We start from the raw sequence: 19,010 nt of genomic DNA, 5'->3' as shown, positions 1-19,010 counted from the left end.
GCAAAGGGCAGCCATGACCTCCAGCCCCAGGGCTACAGATTGCATTGGTGAGAGGATTCTGGGGTTTGGAGAGAGGTCCAAACCGGGTTCTACCTGGGGGAGGCCTCAATAGAAGGAATTTGAAACCATGGGAGAGAATGAGCGCAAGCCTAGAGTGAGTGCAAGGAGAGAAGGGAGCCAGAGCTGAGGTCCTGCTCCCCTCTGTGGAGTGTCAGGAGAGGAGGAGAGGTGAGAGAAAAAGACTGAAGGAGAAGAAGATTGAAGGCAGGAGATGAAAGGCAAGGAGGAGGCAGTGACCAGTGGGGTCAAATGCAGCCCATGTTTGGCAGAGGTGGAGGGCTAGACACCCGTCTTGTTGAGGAGACACTGGATTTTGCTTCAGGGGCATCTTGGAGATCTCCTTTTAGCCCTTGCCCCTAAGTCAGCAGGCTGCCCCCTGCCCATTTTTGTTGTGACAAGCCTTCCAGGTGTGAAGTCAGTTTCGAACTTTATTCTGATGGAGGAGTTCCAGAGAAGGCCTGCCTTCTGGCCTTACCTCATGGCTCAGTGGAGAAGTCATGAAGTCAAGGGTCACCTTTTTATTGGAATTCTGGCAGCACACAGCCCTGGCATTGCCCCGTTCCTCCCTGGGGGGCTCAGGACTCACACATCATGAGGCGCATCTCAGCACAAGCTCTGTTGCTCCAGTTGCCATCCCAATAGATCTCTATGCAGCTCTCCGGGCCTTTGTCAGTGACCCTGTTGTTGGGCTCATGGGGGCCCAGCTAGAATAGACCAGGGGCTCTCCCTTGGGGTAGATGAAAGTACGCTCCTTCCTGGTGTCGGTCATGCTCAGGAAAGCAGCCTTGTTCTGGGCTGTGGCCAGCTGAGTCAGGGCCTCGTTCTCATCTGCAGAATGTGGGGAGGGCAACTGTCCCCTGGCTTGTGTGCATATCTGCTGGGCATCCTGAAATGTTTTTTCAGAGCCTGCTGTCTTGAAGATCTTCTCCCTGACACTCTGGCCATCAGGGAAGAGCACCGCCAGGGGAAGAGGAGAGTCAGGTTGGGGATGCGGCAGCACCTAGACCTTGTGCTTCAACTGGAGTCTGCAGCCTCCAATCCAGGTACTAGATAGGAAGAAAGTGAGGCACTTGGTTCAGAGCAGTCCTGGCTCCACGATGTGCCCTGTGAGTGGTGCCGTGGTCTCCAGGCACAGGTGAGGCCCCAGAACTCAGGTGCTTACTTCAGAGGCCCAAAGTTGCCCAATTGTCAAATGTAGATGAGGATCAGACCTTGCTGGATGTGACACCAAAGCTCCCATGTGCACTTTCTGTTTTTCCCACTGTTGTATGCCAGAACCGGGTTTTTTATTAGTGTGTAAATACTTAGGGCTTTGGCAGGGAAATGACACCATATAGTTCAGGGCAGCTCCTGAGAGTGTGGAAAACACCAAGCAGGCAGCTCACTCTCACCCGTGCATGATGACCGGGCGTGTGGAGTTGTCTTAGTGCTTCTGTGCTATGTGAAGGGGTGAGGAGAAAGGGAGGACAGAGAGAGCAGCCAAGGGCTGATCTCGGCACTGGGGGCAGTCCAGTGTTGGCTTCCGTATGCTTGCAGGTGATGCTACAGCCAGTCAGCCTCCCTGGACCACTCAATGAGCAGGGGATGACGGCATCTGAGAGCTCTATGTGGGGGCAGGAGGGCAGGGTGGGATCAGCTTTGGAGAGTGCCCTGTCTGGGCCTCAGAAAGTCATGTGTTCAGCTCCACCTTGGCAATGACAGTCCAGGTGACAAGGGAAAATCACTTCCCTTTTCAGAGTCTCCACCCTTATTTCTAACGTAGAGATACATTACATAACAGTATCCCCTATGTGACATGTTATGTATCTCTTTTTATTCCATCCCATCCATACCCCTCTGACTTTCAGAGTTGTGCATGGAAATCTTCAGCTATCCTAAGAGGGCTCACGGGACTGGTTTGGAACCCAGGTTGTACCCTGACCCACTGCCCTTTCCCTCTGAGTAGCTTCAACAAGCAGTCAGAGACCAGATTTTCCATGGAGTCAGGATGGCACCCAGAGAGCCCTGGACAAGATCAGTGCAAGCTCAAGTGCCATAATTGGTTATATCCCACGCATCTGGGTAGGTGTGCATGTGCATGCGTGAATATATCTGTGTGTCCATCTGAAGGTACATGGTCAACTCAAGGTCCATCATGATGTGTGTGCATATGTGTGCATGTGTATTCACGTATGTAGATGCTGTCAACTGAGTTACGGTGTTTAGGTACATATGTGTGGCCCACACATATGCCTAAGATCTCCTTTGTTTGTTTCAGTCTGCATATGAAGGAGTAAATAGGTGTGCAGATATGCTTGTGCAAGGAGGAAGACAAACTGCTGGAAATTCTCATCCTGCTACTTCAGTACTTAGTTGACTTGAGTCCTTAGGGGCCAACCCTTTGTCTCACCCAATCAGGCCCCTTTATGCTCTGCTCCTTCAGAAAACTCTTCCTTTTTTGGATCAACAAGGTTTGATAAGTGATGTGCCTTCAAAACTGTCATCAGGGAGAGCAGAGAAGGGGGAGGGAGAGTTGGTGTAGAGTCCCAGGGCACAGGGCACTCAGGTGTGTGCTCCAGGAGGCCTCTGCCCGCTTAGAATCCAGGCTTAGGGAAGAATCTCTGCTTTAAATACCCAAGGAGATGCAGGAACAGTCCAGCCCTGGCCAAATATTGGAGGCAGTCTGCTCCTGCCAGACTTAAGGTCATCTTTAGGGTGAGATACTTGGTGGCCACACACCAAGGTCAGGACCCCGGCAGCCTTGAACCCCACATGAAGCATCCCACCCCCACTCTTAGGACAAGATCTGGATTCTCTGCTGTCCTGGGTTGTGTGGCTGCTTCTCTGGGTATTTGCATACCTGGCCCCACAGAGGGAAGAAATGCATCCTGGGTTGGGTGTCCCCTTTCCGGTCATAGGAACCTGCCTAGAGTAGGCTGGGGTGAAGGTCTGCTGAACTAGTGACATGGACCGCATCCTCCTCCTTGTCTCATGCATCTGCTTGAGCTTCCAGAGCACGTGGAGCACGGTTCTGTCCCAGCCCTGTCCTTAGCCCCACTCCTGCCCCAGGGCCAGGTCCAGTCCCAGTCATGGTCCCAGCAAGTCCAATTTAGACCCAGCCCCGCAAACTCCAAGCCAAGCCCAGCCCCAGTCTGAGGCCCACGATCAGGGCCTGGCTCAGGGTCAGGTCTAGGAACTCACCTTTCTCACACTGAAAGGAGACATTCTGGAGGCGTTGTAGCTGTCCCTCTAAGATCACAAACTGATGCTTGAGAGCACTGATGTTTGCAGAAGAGAGGCTGAGTGAAGATGGGTCCAGCATAGCCTGGGGTCACTCAGAGCTCAGGCCTCAGGGGAGGGTGTCCAGGTGCAACCCATATTGGGGGTGGGGAAGGAGTTGGGAGAGAACCATAGGAGGCCCACCTCTGCTGACATAGCCGGCCTCTGCTGCCCACGGGATTTCCTGTGGTTCTCTTGTGAACAGTATTCCCTCATCAGATTCCTGCACCTCACTGACACTGAACCGGATGACATTTTAATTCCAAACTCTAGGAATCTGATATGACTTCCTTTTGAGTGTGTGTGTGTGTGTGTGTTTGGGGGGGCGGGCTGCATGATTATTTGAAGTTCAAGGTTATCTGATGAATTGGGAAGGGAGCTTTGCTTGTCCCAAAGATCAGAAGGAAAAACTGCTCAGGTTATTCTCCAGTGAGTCATAGAGGCTAAGACCAGGGTCCACCTCACTGTCCATCTGTTATTCTTTCCTGCTTCCACTCCCACCTGTAGCTAAGGGGGATGCCTGAGAAGAGGGACTGAGCTGAAGAAGGTCTACTCCCTACCGCACACCTTGGTGGGGGTCTCCAGGGCTTCCTTACCTGGGACTGCAGTCTCTCCCTTTGCTCCTTTTTCTCCAAGATCACCTCTGTCCCACTTTAGTCCTGGCAGGACCATAGCACCTGAAGGTCTCTGTGGACTGATGGCTCCAGCAGGCCCTGGGACCAGAAAAAAATAATTGGCACATGTTCTGGGCACATTTTCCAGCATTTTTACCTCCCCCAATACATGGACTGTCATATCCCTCAGCAGTACACCCTCCTACATACAAATATCCCTCTGTGCCTGGAAGCTCTCCTTGCATTCTCTTCATACACTGTCGAATAACCCAATAACCAGCCTTCCCTGGATACAGACAGTCTATGCTACATGCACCATCCTCTCCCGAGAGACAGACAGTTCCCAGAGCCCAACACTGGCTCTCGTCCTGGAATGCCAGCTCTGGCCTGGTGGCTGGTGGTGGTGGGCACAAGGAACGTGAGCCCAGCCCATGACCAGTGCTCACCTTCTGTGCCAGCACTTCTAGGGGTTCCCAGCTCACCAGGGGCACCTCTCTCTCCTTTGAGACCTGTGGGGCCTGGGGAGCCCTGCATGCCTGGGGCACCCACTCCTCCTGAGGAAGGAACATATTGGAGAAACACGGCAGAGAGTGTGCTCAGCAGGTACCATTTCCTCACCAGTGACCTGGGAGACTGCTCCTGACTGCTTGGTCCCTTCCAGGAATAGTATTGGGGAAATTCAGCCAGTGTGGGAAAGTTGAGGGTGAGGCCCAGGCCAGGCTGACCAGGTGCGGAAGTTCCAGGCTTTTCCAGGCACTGTACACGTACCTTGGTCCCCACCAGGGCTGCCCATGTCACCCCTCCCATCTCCCTCCCTCACCCACCACATACCACCCTCCTACCTTTGGGCCCAGTCTTTACTTTGGGGCCTGGTGTGCCTGGAGGTCCCATGCTCCCCTGCCTCCCTGAGGAGCCCTCTCTCCCAGCTGGACCAGGCATGCCTGGAGGCCCTGGGGAAAAGGACCAGCCCGGTTAGTGACACTGAATCTCCTTGGACGTGGGAGTGCATAAAAGATGGGGCTGTAATAGAACTCAGACAGGCAGCCTCTTCCTAAAGATGTTGCCCCCACTGCGCCTTCCCCAGGAGCTCCAGCCTTCCCTGAAATAACCCTGTGCCACCTTGAGAATGACCTTCTTCGTCTTCCTGGGGTGGAATCTGTGCTCGCCTACTGCCGTGTCCTAACGCAGCACTCCACCTGTAGACACATGCATTCCACGCCCAGCTGCTCACCAGGCGGTCCAGGGTCTCTCTTTGGTCCAGGTTCTCCAGCAGAGCCATTGTCCCCTTTCGGCCCAATGGGGCCAGCTGGTCCAGGCATTCCTGCTTGTCCTGCAGGTTCTGGTGAACCTGTGACATAGAAGAGATGGACATAAGGCTGACCCCGGCCCAGGAGGAGCCCTGCAGGGTCAGGGCCCTGGCATTCTTTCAGGGTCCTGTAGGGTGTAGACACTCCCCCTTCAGGTCCAGTGGTGATACAGGATTGCATTTTACAGGTGAAGGAACAGGCTTGCAGAGTTGCAGGCAGATCCAAACCTAAACCACCTGAATTTGCATACAATACACCTGCCCCTTCTCCAAGGCCACGGTATTTATGGCAGTTAAGTCTGTCAGCTTTTACCCTTGACCATGGACTCCCTGCCCTCGCCCCTTCCCAGAACCAAAGTTTCTGTCAGAAATGACACCTGACACTTACCACCAGAGAAATAGAAATCAAAAGCACAATGAGCTGTCACCTCACACCTCTTATTATCAGACAGCAAATAAGAAGTGTTGGGGAATGTGCAGAAAAGGGAAGCTGTGCAGTAGGGATGTACTTTGGTACAACCACTATGGAGAACAGTATGGAGGTTTCTCAGAAAGTTAAAACTAGAGCTACCGTATAAACCATCAATTCCACTTCCGAGTAATTAACTAAAGAAAACAAAGACATAACCTGAAAAGATATATGTACCCCCAAGTTAATTGCAGCATCATTTATGGTAGCCTAGATATGGATGCAGCTTAGAGCCCAAGTATCTGTGGATGGATGAACGGATGTAGAAAATGCAGGGTGCATATTCAGTGGACAATTATTCAGGCATTATTCAAGGCAACATTGGTAAATCTTGAAGACACTATGCTTAGTGGAATAAATCACAGAGAAGGGTGGTGCTATACTATCTCACTTATATGTGAAATCTAAAAAAACAAATGAACAAAAACAGCATACTCACAGATACAGAGAACACATATGTGGTTGCTAGGGGTGGGGTTGGGAAGTGAGCAGAATGGATAGAAATCATCAAAAGATTCAAGTGTCCAGTTAAAAAAACAATTGAGTCCCAGGAACACAATGTACAGCAAAATACTATAGTTAGTAATCCTGGGTTGCATGCTTGAACATATATGAGCAAGCAGATCTTAAAAGTTCTCATCACACACAAATCGTTAACTATGTGTGTTGATGACTTATTGTGACAATCATTTCACAATATTTGCAAATATGAATTCATTATGATGTACATCTTATTCTAATATATTATACATCAATTCTATTATAAAGAAGAGAAAAATCTATGTAACATGCTTTTACAATAATGGAAGATAGATGAAATTATTGTGCATTATTAAGTGATAAAGCAAGTTATAAACACTCTATTTACTATGATTTAGTTTCTTCAACATGTCCATGCATGTGTCAGGCATGTGCACACGTAGCATACATTGAAAAAACTACAAGAAGAGCATATACAAGTGTTAACAGTTATTCTTTCTAAGGGGCACAATTTGGGAACTTTAATTTTCATCTTTTTGTGATTAGTGACCGCATACTAATTCGTTTTGGAAAAATGACCAGACATTTTGAAAAATCACATTACCTTAAGAAGGCTGCCTAAGTCTGAAATACAAGAGGTTTGCTTTCAAAGACTAAAGGGAGAAATGCCTATTGATTCAAGAATTATACACTCAATTCTGTGAGTTTGGTTATTCTTTTTTCATTGAGATGAAATTCACATAATGTAAAGATAACTGTTTTTGTTTGTTTGTTTGTTTGTTTGTTTTTACTGTGATGTGTAGCTTTCAGGATCTCAGTTCCCCAATCAGGGATTAAACCTGAGGCCTGGCAGTGAGAACACCGAATCCTAACCACTGGACCTCCAGGAATTTCCTATAATTAATCACTTAAAGTATACAATTCAGCGGCATTTAGAACGTTGACATAATTGTACAACTACCACTTCTCTTTAATTCAAGACTATTTCATTAATCCCAAAGAAAACCTCATACCCATTTATCACTACATCCCTGCCTCCTCCCAGGCCCTGGCTATCTCTAGGCAGCTGCCTGTCTCTATTACCTATTCTGGATATTTTATATAAATACATATGATATATGACCCTTTGTGTCTGCCTTTTTAAACTAGGAGTGACATTCTTGAGGATCATCCAATTTGTAGCACACCTCAGTACTTCATTCCTTTCTATGGCTGAGAAATGTTCTATAGAATGAATACAAAACATTTTCTTTATTCATTCACTGTGGATAAATGCTGATAGACACTTGGGTTGTTTCTATCTTTTGACTGTTGTGAGTAAAGCATTCATGTGCAAAAAGACAACAAAAGGAATCTTCAGTTACTACTAATTTGTGCATTCACTTATTTGTTAATTTCCTCATTATTTCATTTCTCTGTTCACTGAGAAACTATCTATGGAACATAGCTTTCTGCCTAGCACTGAGCAGGAAGTAAATGTTAGCACCAGGTCCTGGTCTGCAAGGCATCTGTCACTGAATTTTAAACTATGAGGCACAGGTAATGAGTGAAGAAAACAGCCTAGGAGATGTCCCTCATCCCATCCCAGCACCCACAACCCATGGACACACACATACTCATAGGAAACAGGACTTCAGGGCTGAAGAGGATTCAGAGACCTGGAGAGAAGAGGTGATATTTCAGATCTGGAAACCATTCCCCCAGGGTAAGAAGAGCCAGGCTCACCTGGGCCAAGAATGTGCAGGTGGTGGGAGACTCTGTGCTAGACAGAGCTCCTGCTCTTAGTTCCAATCCTCACTAGGCAAGTAATGGGAGCCTGGAGGATGGGCTTCACATCCCAGACCCCCTGGTGCACTGTGCTCAGGCAGAGACACCTGGTCTCTGACTGAGCTTCTCCTGGGCTCCCACCAGGCTGCGGAGGGCAGCAGGTACCTGGAAGCAAGTCACTCCTTAGACGGGAGCATTAGAGGTTGCCCATCCATTTCCAAACCATGGAGGCCATGAGACCAGGGAGATAGAAGAAGGGATACTTTTCAATTCAGGGCCCCTCAGGGAGCTAGAGAGAGCTGGCACCTTGAATATCACCCCTCCTCTGAGACTACTTCTCGTCTGCCTTCTCAAGCCCCAGGCCATTCATGTTAGGAGCTATTTCCTTTGTAAAAGAGAGATAGATAAGATACTTGTCTCTTAACCCTGAAAATCCTGGGGATGTTACTTATTCTTTTCAGCTTTAATGTTGTTCATTTCTTTCCTCTCCAATCAAAACACAAAACTCCAGAAAGATAAAAGACCTCAGTTGATCCCTTCATAGCCCTGGCCCGGGGCCATGGTGGTCCCCTCGTCCTTGTCACTGGTTCATCGAATTCTCACTTCTTGCCAGTATCACCCAGATTTTCTCCTGTGTCTCAGTGTTTCCAGACAATTCCCTTAATAATCAGTACATTTGGAAACCACAGGAGAATTTGCTGATTGGTACAGCAGAGTATATAACTTTATCTCGAAGACCCAACAAAGAAATAAAGCCTTGGCTCAATTCTTTGTCACTGTGTGGTCAATAATGTTCCCATCTACAGATGATTAAACTGAAACTTACAACACTGTCATCAGTTGAAAAATATTTAACATTCTGCAGAGGCAACATTTAATAAGAATGAACAACAGTTAAGTTTTGGAGGGTGTATGCTCAGTAGCATCTAATTCTTTGTGACTCTGTGGATTGTAGCCTGAAGGATTCCTCTGTCCATGAGATTCTCCAGGCAAAAACGGAGTGAGTTGCCATTTCCTATCCAGAGCATCATCCCCATCCTGGGATCAGACCTACGTCTCCTATGTCTCCTACACGTATGTCCTAAGTCGCTTCAGTCGTGTCCAACCCAGTGGACCAAAGCTGGCCAGGCTCCTCTGTCCATGGGATTCTCCAAGTGAGAATCTAGGAGTGGGTTGCTATGCGCTCCTTCAGAGGATCTTCCTGACCCAGGGATCAAACCTGCATTTCCTAATTCCCCTGCATTGACAGGCAGATTCTTTACCACTAGCACCTCCTGGGAAGCCCAATGAGTTCTGGAGCAGGGAACTTCAAATACCAGTCATTCACTCACTGTACATTCTTGAGGTGGTTAGAGTAGGAAGATCCTAGGGGAGGAATCAGGGCAGGTGGTTATGGAGCTGGGGACTTGGGCAGGCCAGTCTTTGCCAACCAGTAAAGCCATGTTTTAGGTGGACTGAAAATCTGGGGGAACCTCCTGTCTTGGGAAGACCATCTTCAAGGTTTCCACAGCAGAAGATTCAGAGTTTTGGGGTTGGTTACAATTCCAGCACCCACCCCTTCCCATCAGGGCAAGCCCATGGTCCCAGCTCTACCTGGATCTCCCTTCTCCCTGCGGGGGTCTTCTCTCCCATCTTGTCCATCATGACCAGGCAAACCACCCTCCGGGGGGCTACATGCAACCAGGGTACAGCCATTGGCCAGTGTTTTCTGGGAGTAGACCTTCATTTCTGCTCCCAGGGATCTCCAGGGCTCTGTGAGCAGGAGCAGCACGGAGAGTGGGAGGAGAAGCATGTCCTAGGCAGAGGAACAGAAAGAGGGGGTGCTCTTGGTCCAAGGACGAGGACTAGGGCTGGCCCAGCTCCTGGAGGTCAGGAGAAGCCCTTCCCCCATCTCCTCTCCCATCCTCTGGGGCCAAGAGTAGCACGCCTCCAGAAGCAGTTTAGGGAAAGTTAGAATAAGGTCTGAATAGGGAGAACATGTAGAGAAGGCAATGGCAGCCCACTCCAGTACTCTTGCCTGGAAAATCCCATGGACAGAGGATCCTGGTAGCCTGCAGTCCATGGGGTCGCTAGAGTCGGACATGACTGAGCGACTTCACTTTCACTTCTCACTTTGATGCATTGGAGAAGGAAACGGCAACCCACTCCAGTGTTCTTGCCTGGAGAATCCCAGGGGCGGGGGAGCCTGGTGGGCTGCTGTCTGTGGGGTCGCACAGAGTCAGACATGACTGACGTGACTTAGCAGCAGCAGGGAGGACATGAGTGGACCAGCTGGACCTCTGACCTGGTCTGCCAGCAGCATGAATCTACTCTCAGATGCTCTGTGTCATCTTTTGGGGGGCTCTTCACACTTGCCAGGGGCACTGTGGCCAGGATGTAGAATTCCTCACTGAGGCCATTGTAACACCAGGAGGGACTCACTGAGGGACCTCAGGTGGGACCCGTCCCCTCCCTGATCTCCTTCCTTTCTGTACCAGAAAGTTGGTTGCTTTACCTCTTACAAGGCTGGCTTGTTTCCACTCACTTGCTGCTCTGGACAGACTAATGCTGGAGTCTGCAGTGCTATCTGAAAAAAAAAAAAAAGCCAGAGTGATAATGCCTGGTGAGTTCTGTCCTAAGCACAGAATCGTGCATGATTGCTTGTTTGCCAGATTTGTCATTCCTGGGCTCCACCAGGAAAGTTCCTGGTACACCTAGAGTCCTGCCCAGACCTTCTGAGAGGACCTGGACAGGGGCCTCATGGAAGAGGGGACGTTAGAGACGGGTGCCATCAGGGGGAGGCTGGCTTCAGAGGAGGAAAGCCGATGACCAGTAGAACTTATGGTTACCATCAGAAAGGGACTCAGGAACTAAGTGAGATCACGGTGGGTGCAGGATGTGGGTCACTCCCAGGGTTGGGCTTCTTTCCTTTCTCAGAGAGAAACTGTAAAGTTTTTAGCATGGAAAAGAATCATGGGAGTTGCAGAGACCTGGAAGAAAGCCCGAGGGACCTATGCAGAGGACCGAAGTTTGCCAAGCAGGCTGATGGGAGGGGAAAGGTTTGCTGACCAGAGAAGTGCCTCCTTCCAGGGGAAGATGAATTGCATTTACCCTGGGGACTTCCACACAATGGCATCAGAGATCTGGTTGGATCCCATACCCAACTCTCCCCCTCTCCCTTTCCTGGAAGCACATCTTCCACCAAACAAAGGGAGCAGATTGAAGAGCACCCCTTATTGCCTCACTTGTTCGCACCACCAGCACTGACCCTCCTAGAGTGGAAGATCTACACACACCCTGCCTTATTCAACACCCACATAGGCAGGGAGATATTCACCAGACATTGGAAAACAAATTAAGAGGCAAGAACAGAGACACTCACAGTTGCTTCCTGTAAGGGTCCAGAACATCCAGGCAAGTTAGAGTTCCTGGGTGAGAACTGGCTCTTTATACCTGCCCTATAATGTGACCCTCAGCCCCAGTTTCCTGAGAATTCTCTTCAGGAAGTAGGGTAATTTACTTATTATTGACTCACTCAATTACACCCCTACCCAAATCCAGGTGTCCATCTGGTTTCTGAACAGCTGCCACTAATATTGATAGGACTAAACACTCTTTAGAGTTCAAAGGGCACCCTCAGCCCAGGATCTCATGGGTACCCCACTGCAGCCTTGTAAGTAAAATGGCAGCATCAGGGTCTGTATTTCATGATGTCCAGGGATCCAAGGTCCAGAGAAGACCAGCAAGTTGCACAATGATCTACAACTCTTGCAAAAGCAGCCTGACCCTGCAGAGTCCAAGAAACAGCACCTGCTGTGCCCACTTCTCTTCCACCTTCATCTCAACATTACTGCTCAGGCACTAGGAAAGAGCTAGGAGCTGCTTGGCCAATCTGAGCAGAAGTGGGGCAGGTGAAGGGCTGCTGAGGCAACAGCCTGTGGGAGACAGTGTCTGGGGGAGCTGCCATCTGGCAGGGGTCACTCTTTTGCTTTCAGCTGTAGCTCTAGGACAACTCTCCACTTGCCTCAAGATGGCTTTCTATGCTCTCTGTTCATCCCCTGCCCAACCCGCCTTCACTCACATGACTATCCAATTCTCTTCATTACAGGGCTTACTGGTAACTGCCTACATACTTGCTGCCCCAGACACTGGTTTCCCTGGTAACTGATGAGCAAACTGACGTCAACTCCCTGTTAGACTGGTGGGCTCCTCCCCAAGCGGTGAAGATTGCCTCCATTGCCTTCCTGCTCTCTGCTGAACACGGTATGCTGTTGCGCTAAGACCCTTCTTTTCTGGACAAGTAGATTCCTTATCTAATAAGCGATGACGTTTTGTCCCTGTCTCCCAGCTCTTGCTTTGGTCTCAAGGCTGGGCTGCAACATGCGTGCACACCTGCAGGGTGCAGCCCAACAACTGGTGAGTCAGCCAGAAGGCTGCAGGTAATCCCTGAATGCCGAGATGTTGGAGAATGAGGACAGGGAAGGGAGAGTTGTGGGGATCATCCCGGGGTGTCATTCCCCTAGCATGTGGGTTCCTGTGAGAGAGATCTTTCTCGTCCATTAAGCTGATGACATCCTGCTAACCTCAGAGGCTCTTCCAGTTTAAAAGTAGCAGCCTGGGCTTGTGCTTCACCTGACTGCCTGGGGAGGTCTTGTGATACTGGCAAAACATAAGAGCCTTTCTGGTTTTATTGTTTTCTATAAAATACAAACATACCCCTGACCCACCACCCCTAAACAAGTACAGGCTTTAGGGACACTAACTGGGACAGGCTTGTGAATTGGCCATGGTCGGTTACCCTGAAGGGTTTGTTTCAAACGTGTGGCAATGGTGAAATAAAATGAGTACATTCTCGGCTTCTGGTCCCAAGTGTGGGAGGGGGCAGAGCAGGGATATAGTGTCAAGGAACAAAGCTCTATGCCGCCTATATGCTTTACAACAGGTGGAAGCTGTTACAGTGGGCCTACTCAAGTTGCTGAGCAATGCAAAAAAACACTGCTTTAGTGGCCATGAAGTTCAGGAATGCGCTGATAAAAATGCCATACCCTGGCATTTCCACCTGTCCTACAGCCATACTGCTGCCAGGCTAAATAGAAGGATGAGTGGACTAAGTAAGGAAAAACTGATATAGGAAACCTGCTGTCTCAACCTGTGAACCAAGAGGCTAGCTTAGGTCACAGAACCTGTCATTAAATATTCCAGGAGCAGTCACCCCAAGGCCTACCTACATCTGTTAACCCAGAGCAAACTATTCAACATCATGGGAGTTCAACTGTTGACCACCCAAGTATCATTGCAAGCTAGTGATCAGGAGAATAACTCACCTTTGCCCTTGCCACAGATCTACCCCCAGGGGAACATACTGTAAGTGGCCCTGGGACTAAAACTGGTATGGAAGTCCTAGGTGTTTTGGGTTTGCAGCCCTGTGGGGATTAGGAATAAGGGATTTAAAGATTTCATCTATGCCCACCTAAGAAGACTAAGAAATTAACCTAGGGCCCCTACTAGAGAAAGGCACCATTATATTAACCTTGTGTTCTGTTATACACCTCCAGTGTTTGACACTGGATGATGTGGACTGAGGTTAGACAGTGTAATGGTACTGCAGTCAGGACAAAAATCGTAGTCAGGGGTGTTATTATGTCAGAATGCTGGGACTGCTTGTATTTTGCTTCATGGTTATGATCTTCCCTGCAATGAGTCTGTTAGACATCTTACATTTCATGTCTAGTCTGAGTGGTAATGAATCTATTTGCAGACAGGGCAACAATGGTGACCTCACTCCAGAATGAATCTGATGGTGGGTCTACAGTGATATGCTGTTGTTGTCCTCAGGAATTCCATGAAAAATTGACCTGATAAATGCCTGTCTCCAAAGACTGCCTACTCTTTGGACTCTGAGTATTCACAGCTGTGGTTGTCTGTATTGCATTTGTGGTATCTGACTGTGGTGCACCTTTATACACCTGAGGCCAGGAATACTGTGGAAGAGGGGTGGACCTAGATAGTAAGGTCATAGGCCATACAGGTTATGCAGGGATGGAGTGCATGGTCATCCCATTCACAATGGCTGTTCTCTTGCTCTTTCTACACCTCCCTACTCAACCAGGCCCTGCTCCACTCACAGGACTATCCAATCTAACTTTATACAGGCCTTAATTAGTAACCACCTACATGCTGGCTGCTGCCCTAGCTGCAGGTTTCCCTGGTAATAGATAAGCCCAGCTGACATCAATTCCCCCTGTAAATGGTAGGGGGACACTTTGACACTTCTCCCCAGTGCCAAAAATTGCTGCCATTTCCTAGCTGCTGTAAACGTTGGCACATCACTCTAGGATAATCTGTTTCCAACATGTAAGATGGCCTGTCCAATAACCATTGATGTCTTTGTTGCTGTCTCTCCCTCTTGCTTCAGTCTTAAGGCAGGGCATCTACAGGGCATGAAGGCCTGTGAGGTCCAGCCCAACAGCAGTGGGCAGGTTGCTTTGGTTTTGGCCTCTGGGAACTTCTGGGGAGGTCTGGCACTGGGGCCTTCTGCCAGAGCATTCACAACTCCCTTCTGCTCTGTTCTGGGTGCTGAGCTCTTTGCTTCTAAAACCATAACACGGGCAGGAAAAAGGGTACATGGACAGAAGAAGTAAGACTCCAGCTCTGTATGCCCCCTGACCTGTCAGGCAGAGGGCAATGTCTCTGAGGTCAAACTTTGGCAGTTCTTTGTACCTTTCATTTAATCATTGTATACTAGGTGCAAATTCAGAGCAACTGTCCACACCTGGCTAGGAGTGGCTTATCCATTGGTTGGCTAGAATGGAGAGCTCTTCATGTACTATTGCCTTTTTTGTCCTTTCATTTCCTTAAAGTTGACCTCTTAGTATCTCCCATGTTTTGACTCTTAAGTCAAATAGTAATCTGCCTTCCCTTCACTACCCAGAGTACTCAAGTCCTCAGGTATACAGGCATTCCTTAAAATGTTTCCCTATCTGCTAAGAGCTGGGATCGAAATGAAAAATCACCTTCTGTGGCTCAGATGCCTTAATGGTTTAGGCATGGATTGAAATTCATGGCTTCAGTGCATGTGCCCACTTATATGACTATAAGCTCATCTCTTATGGACAGATGTTCAGACATAAGCAGCCACCAAGTCCAGATGAAAAGCACCTGAGTTAGAATCAACATTCTTCTTTTAGGCTGTATCAGGAGAAGCACTTTTCTGATGAGGTTGAATTTTCTTTCCCTCCATGCAGAACAGAAGAACACAGGGTCTTGCAAGCCAGTTGAAGCAGGATCATAGGTTTTTGGATACAATTGACTCTTTCAGAGGCTCAGGTATACCCCCAAATCACTATCTTCCTATATTTTGGAGAACAACAGTTCTCATTTAGGTACAATTGTTTCTCAACCCCAACCGAGGGTAAAGTCAAAGACCTGAGATGATTAGGTTACCCCGAGGGGTAGGAGAAGGTGTATTTGGGGCCCTAGGGCCCTCAAGCACAAGATGCTGGTTACCTCTGTTTCATAATCACTTACTTCAGAACTTACCAGAGAGGTGGTTCAGCATAGGTGTATCTTGGAGATAAGGAATAAAGGAATAAATCATGCCCAACCAGCACAATCCCTCATTATTTTATGGACTTTCCTTCTTGACCATCCATTCAAATGAGCATGTATCACTCAACCACTTAAGGCCACATGTACTCCCTAGGGATAAACATTAACTACTAGGATTTGAGTAAATGCTGTTTCATACACCCCAAAGGGAAGCAAGAGAAATATGTCTTCTTGAGAATTCAAGAAGGGGTTGGTACAAAGGTACAAAGAACCTGCAACAACTGGTTGCCCAGTGGTTAGGATTCCTGGGTTTCACCACTGTGGCCTGAGTTCAATTCCTGGTCAGGGAACTGAGATCCTATAAGCCACATAGTATAGCCAAAAAAAGGAAAACAAGTCTTCTCCCCAGTGTACCCTTAGTTTGAAGTCCCTGTAATCCATAGCTTATTGGTTTGTTTCTTTTGTTTTTGGCGATGGAGCAAGGTAAGGGGGGTCCAAGATCCTGACCAGCTATGGAACCCATATCTCCTGCGTTGCAACCAGGAAGTCTTAAACACTGTGCCACCAGGGAAGTTCCCCAAAAGCTTTTTGGGTACTATCTGTTCAGTTCAGTTCAATCGCTCTGTTGTGTCTGACTCTTTGCAACCCCATGGATTGCAGCATACCAGTCCTCCCTGTCCATAACCAACTCCCAGAGTCTATTCAAACTCATGCCCATTGAGTTGGTGATGCCATCCAACCATCTTATCCTCTGTCGTCCCCTACTCCTCCCACCTTCAACCTTTTTCAGCATCAGGGTCTTTTCTAATGAGTCAGTGCTTCATATCAGGTGGCCAAAATATTGGATTTCAGCTTCAGCATCAATCCTTCCAAGGAATATTCAGGACTGATTTCATTTAAGATGGACTGGTTTGATCTCCTTGCTGTCCAAGGGACTCTCAAGAGTCTTCTCCAACACCACAGCTCAAAAGCATCAATTCTTCGGCACTCAGCTTTCTTTATGGTACAACTCTCACACACATACATGACTACTGGAAAAACCATAGCTTTGACTAGATCGACCTTTGTTGGCAAACTAATTTCTTTACTTTTTAATATGCTGTCTAGCTTGGTGATAGGTTTTCTTTCAAGCAGCAAGCATCTTTTAATATTGTGGCTGCAGTCACCATCTGCAGTGATTTTGGAGCCCCCCTAAAATACATTTTGTCACTGTTGCCACTGTTTCCCCACCTATTTGCCATGAAGTGATGGGACCAGATCTTGGTTTTCTGAATGTTGAGTTTTAAGCCAACTTTTTCACTCTCCTCTTTCACTTTCATCAAGAAACTCTTTAGTGCTTCGCTTTCTGCCCTAAGTGTGGCGTCATCTGCATATCTGAGGTTATTGATATTTCTCCCAGCATTCTCAATCCACCTTGTGCTTCATCCAGTCCAGCATTTCTCATGATGTACTCTGCATGTAAGTTAAATAAGCAGGGTGACAATATACAGCCTTGACAAAATCCTTTCCCAATTTGGAACCAGTCTGTTGTTCCATGTCCAGTTCTAACTGTTTCTGCTTGACATGCATACAGATTTCTCAGGAGGCAGGTCAGATGGTCTCATATTCCCATCTCTTTAAGAATTGGGTACTATAACATTTGTTAAAAACCTGATTTCTTATAAGTTGCTTTAATTTATTTGTTGGTAGTCTAAATATGGTTTCCTCTTGATTAACTACTTTCTTTCTAGCTGTCTCTTTGGTCACAAGATACATTACTTTTTTCTTCTCTCTTTTCATATGAAGCATTCCATTCATAGTTATTCTTCTAGTCTGTAAGCTGTCCTGTGTCAAAGCCATCTGAAACAGTAGTGCAAAAAAGGAGTCCTGGTTTGAAAACTGGCAATATGGATATTATTTCATCCAGAGTCCACATAGTATATATTGTCCATTATTCTCTAGTGTTGACTATAGTCATCAAGGACAGCATCCCATAATCAAATGGACCCTGTGGCTTACATTCTCTACAATGTTCTCATGTGACTTCATTTTCTACTGTGAGATGAATATCCAGTACAGTTCCCTTCCCCATCAGTGAATGCACCGAACCAAACTTTGCTCCACTGGTAGAAGATATAGACAAATTTATTTTTATTTAATCCTTCACATTGTATGATATAACATGCAAAAATTGTTTAGCAAAATATTTGATATAAAATATTGATTCAATATTGCTAGCCCAGATTATCTCTTTACCTTGATACCGAGAGATAATGAAAGAGAAATTCAAACATACTTGGATTCTAGTTTCTGGAATGCAAAAATTTCTTTTTTTAATTGATATATACTTGACATATAGCATTGTGTATATCTCAGATGTACAACATACTAAGTTGATATATTTATATATTATAATATGATTGCCATTGTAGTGACAATTAGCACTTCAGCATAAAACTTAGTTATAATTTCTTTTTAGTGGATGGAATATTAGGTTCTAGTCTCTTAGTTACATTACAATAGGATATTGTCTATATTCACTAGGTATTTGATCTCTAGGATGTATTTACTACCTGTTGCAAGTTTGTACACTTAAAAAACATATTCTAACCCTTCTCCCTGTCATCCCCTAATAACCATTTACTCTGTTTTTATGAATTTGTTCTTTTCTAGATTCCATGTATAAGTGATATCTTAGAGTATTTGTCTTTCTCGGTCTGACTTATTTCAGTTAGCCTAATGTCCTCAAGATCCAGCCATGTTATTGCAAATGGCAGGATATACTTCTTTCTCATGGCTGAATAATATTCCATTGCACATATGTGTATACCTCATCTTTTTATCGATTCATTTGTTGTTGGCTCCTAGTTTGTTTTTATATCTGAGCTAATAAGAAAAATGCAGTAAAACACATGAGAGTGTATATATCTCTCTGAAAATCTGTTTTTATTTCCTTTTGGTGTATACTCAGAAATGGGATCACTAGATCATATGGTAGATCTCTCTTTTTCTTTTTCGAGGATACTGCATATTGATTTCCATAGTAGCTGAACTGACTTGCATTCACACAAATAGTGTACACGACAAGTTCACTTTTCTTTTAAACTCTGCCAAAACTTACCGTCCTTTGTCTTCTTGATGAGAGTCATTCTTAAAGGTGTGAGGTGATAGTTTATTGTGGTTTTGATGTCTATGTTTCTGGCTAAGTACCTGAACATCTCTTCACATGCATGTTAACCATTTGCACGTTTTCTTTGGGAAAATGTCTTTCTTTCCTTTATCTGTTTTAAAATCAGATCATTATTGAGTTGTATGAGTTCTTCACATGTTTTGGATATTAACCACTATATATGGTTTGCAAATATTTTCTCTCATCCTGTGTAATGCTTTTCATTTAACTGTTTTCTGTGCTGTGTAGAGGCTTTTAAATTTGATATAGTCACATCAGTGGGTTTTTGTTTTCTTTGCCTTTGTTGTTTGTGCTTTTGGTGTCTTTTTTTTTTTTTTTTTTCATTTATTTTTATTAGTCGGAGGCTAATTACTTTACAAT

At 46.6% G+C, this 19,010-nt stretch overlaps 1 protein-coding gene across 2 annotated transcripts; it reads right to left on the bottom strand.

Moving 5' to 3' along the window:
- Positions 1 to 916: 916 nt before the first annotated feature.
- LOC133070152 (collectin-46-like) lies at positions 917 to 11,383 on the bottom strand. Of its 2 annotated transcripts, XM_061161935.1 has the most exons (7): positions 11,316 to 11,383; positions 10,449 to 10,520; positions 9,548 to 9,749; positions 5,164 to 5,280; positions 4,775 to 4,882; positions 3,915 to 4,031; positions 917 to 1,106 (listed from the first exon to the last, which is right to left on the bottom strand). In XM_061161935.1, the coding sequence occupies exons 3-7, from the start codon at positions 9,744 to 9,746 to the stop codon at positions 1,075 to 1,077; spliced, it is 573 nt and encodes a 190-aa protein (XP_061017918.1). In that variant the 5' UTR covers positions 9,747 to 9,749; positions 10,449 to 10,520; positions 11,316 to 11,383; the 3' UTR covers positions 917 to 1,074. The 2 variants fall into 2 exon arrangements, with proteins under 2 accessions (XP_061017918.1, XP_061017919.1); XM_061161936.1 differs by lacking the exons at positions 917 to 1,106; positions 4,775 to 4,882 and having other exon boundaries at positions 3,534 to 4,031.
- Positions 11,384 to 19,010: the final 7,627 nt, after the last annotated feature.

The sequence above is a fragment of the Dama dama genome, chromosome 15 (genome assembly GCF_033118175.1).
Source record: "Dama dama isolate Ldn47 chromosome 15, ASM3311817v1, whole genome shotgun sequence".
NCBI lineage: Eukaryota > Metazoa > Chordata > Mammalia > Artiodactyla > Cervidae > Dama > Dama dama.
Note: the sequence above shows the minus strand (reverse complement) of the source record. Positions and strands in the feature narration are given on the sequence as shown.

Excerpts from the sequence above, each read along its gene's own strand:
- LOC133070152 (XM_061161935.1), bottom strand. The coding sequence starts at position 9,746 with ATGCTTCTCCTCCCACTCTCCGTGCTGCTCCTGCTCACAGAGCCCTGG. Across the intron at positions 5,281-9,547 it reads CAGGGAGAAGGGAGATCCAG|GTTCACCAGAACCTGCAGGA; the intron begins GTAGAGCTGGGA and ends TCTATGTCACAG. Across the intron at positions 4,032-4,774 it reads AGTAAAGACTGGGCCCAAAG|GGCCTGCTGGAGCCATCAGT; the intron begins GTAGGAGGGTGG and ends TTCTGGTCCCAG.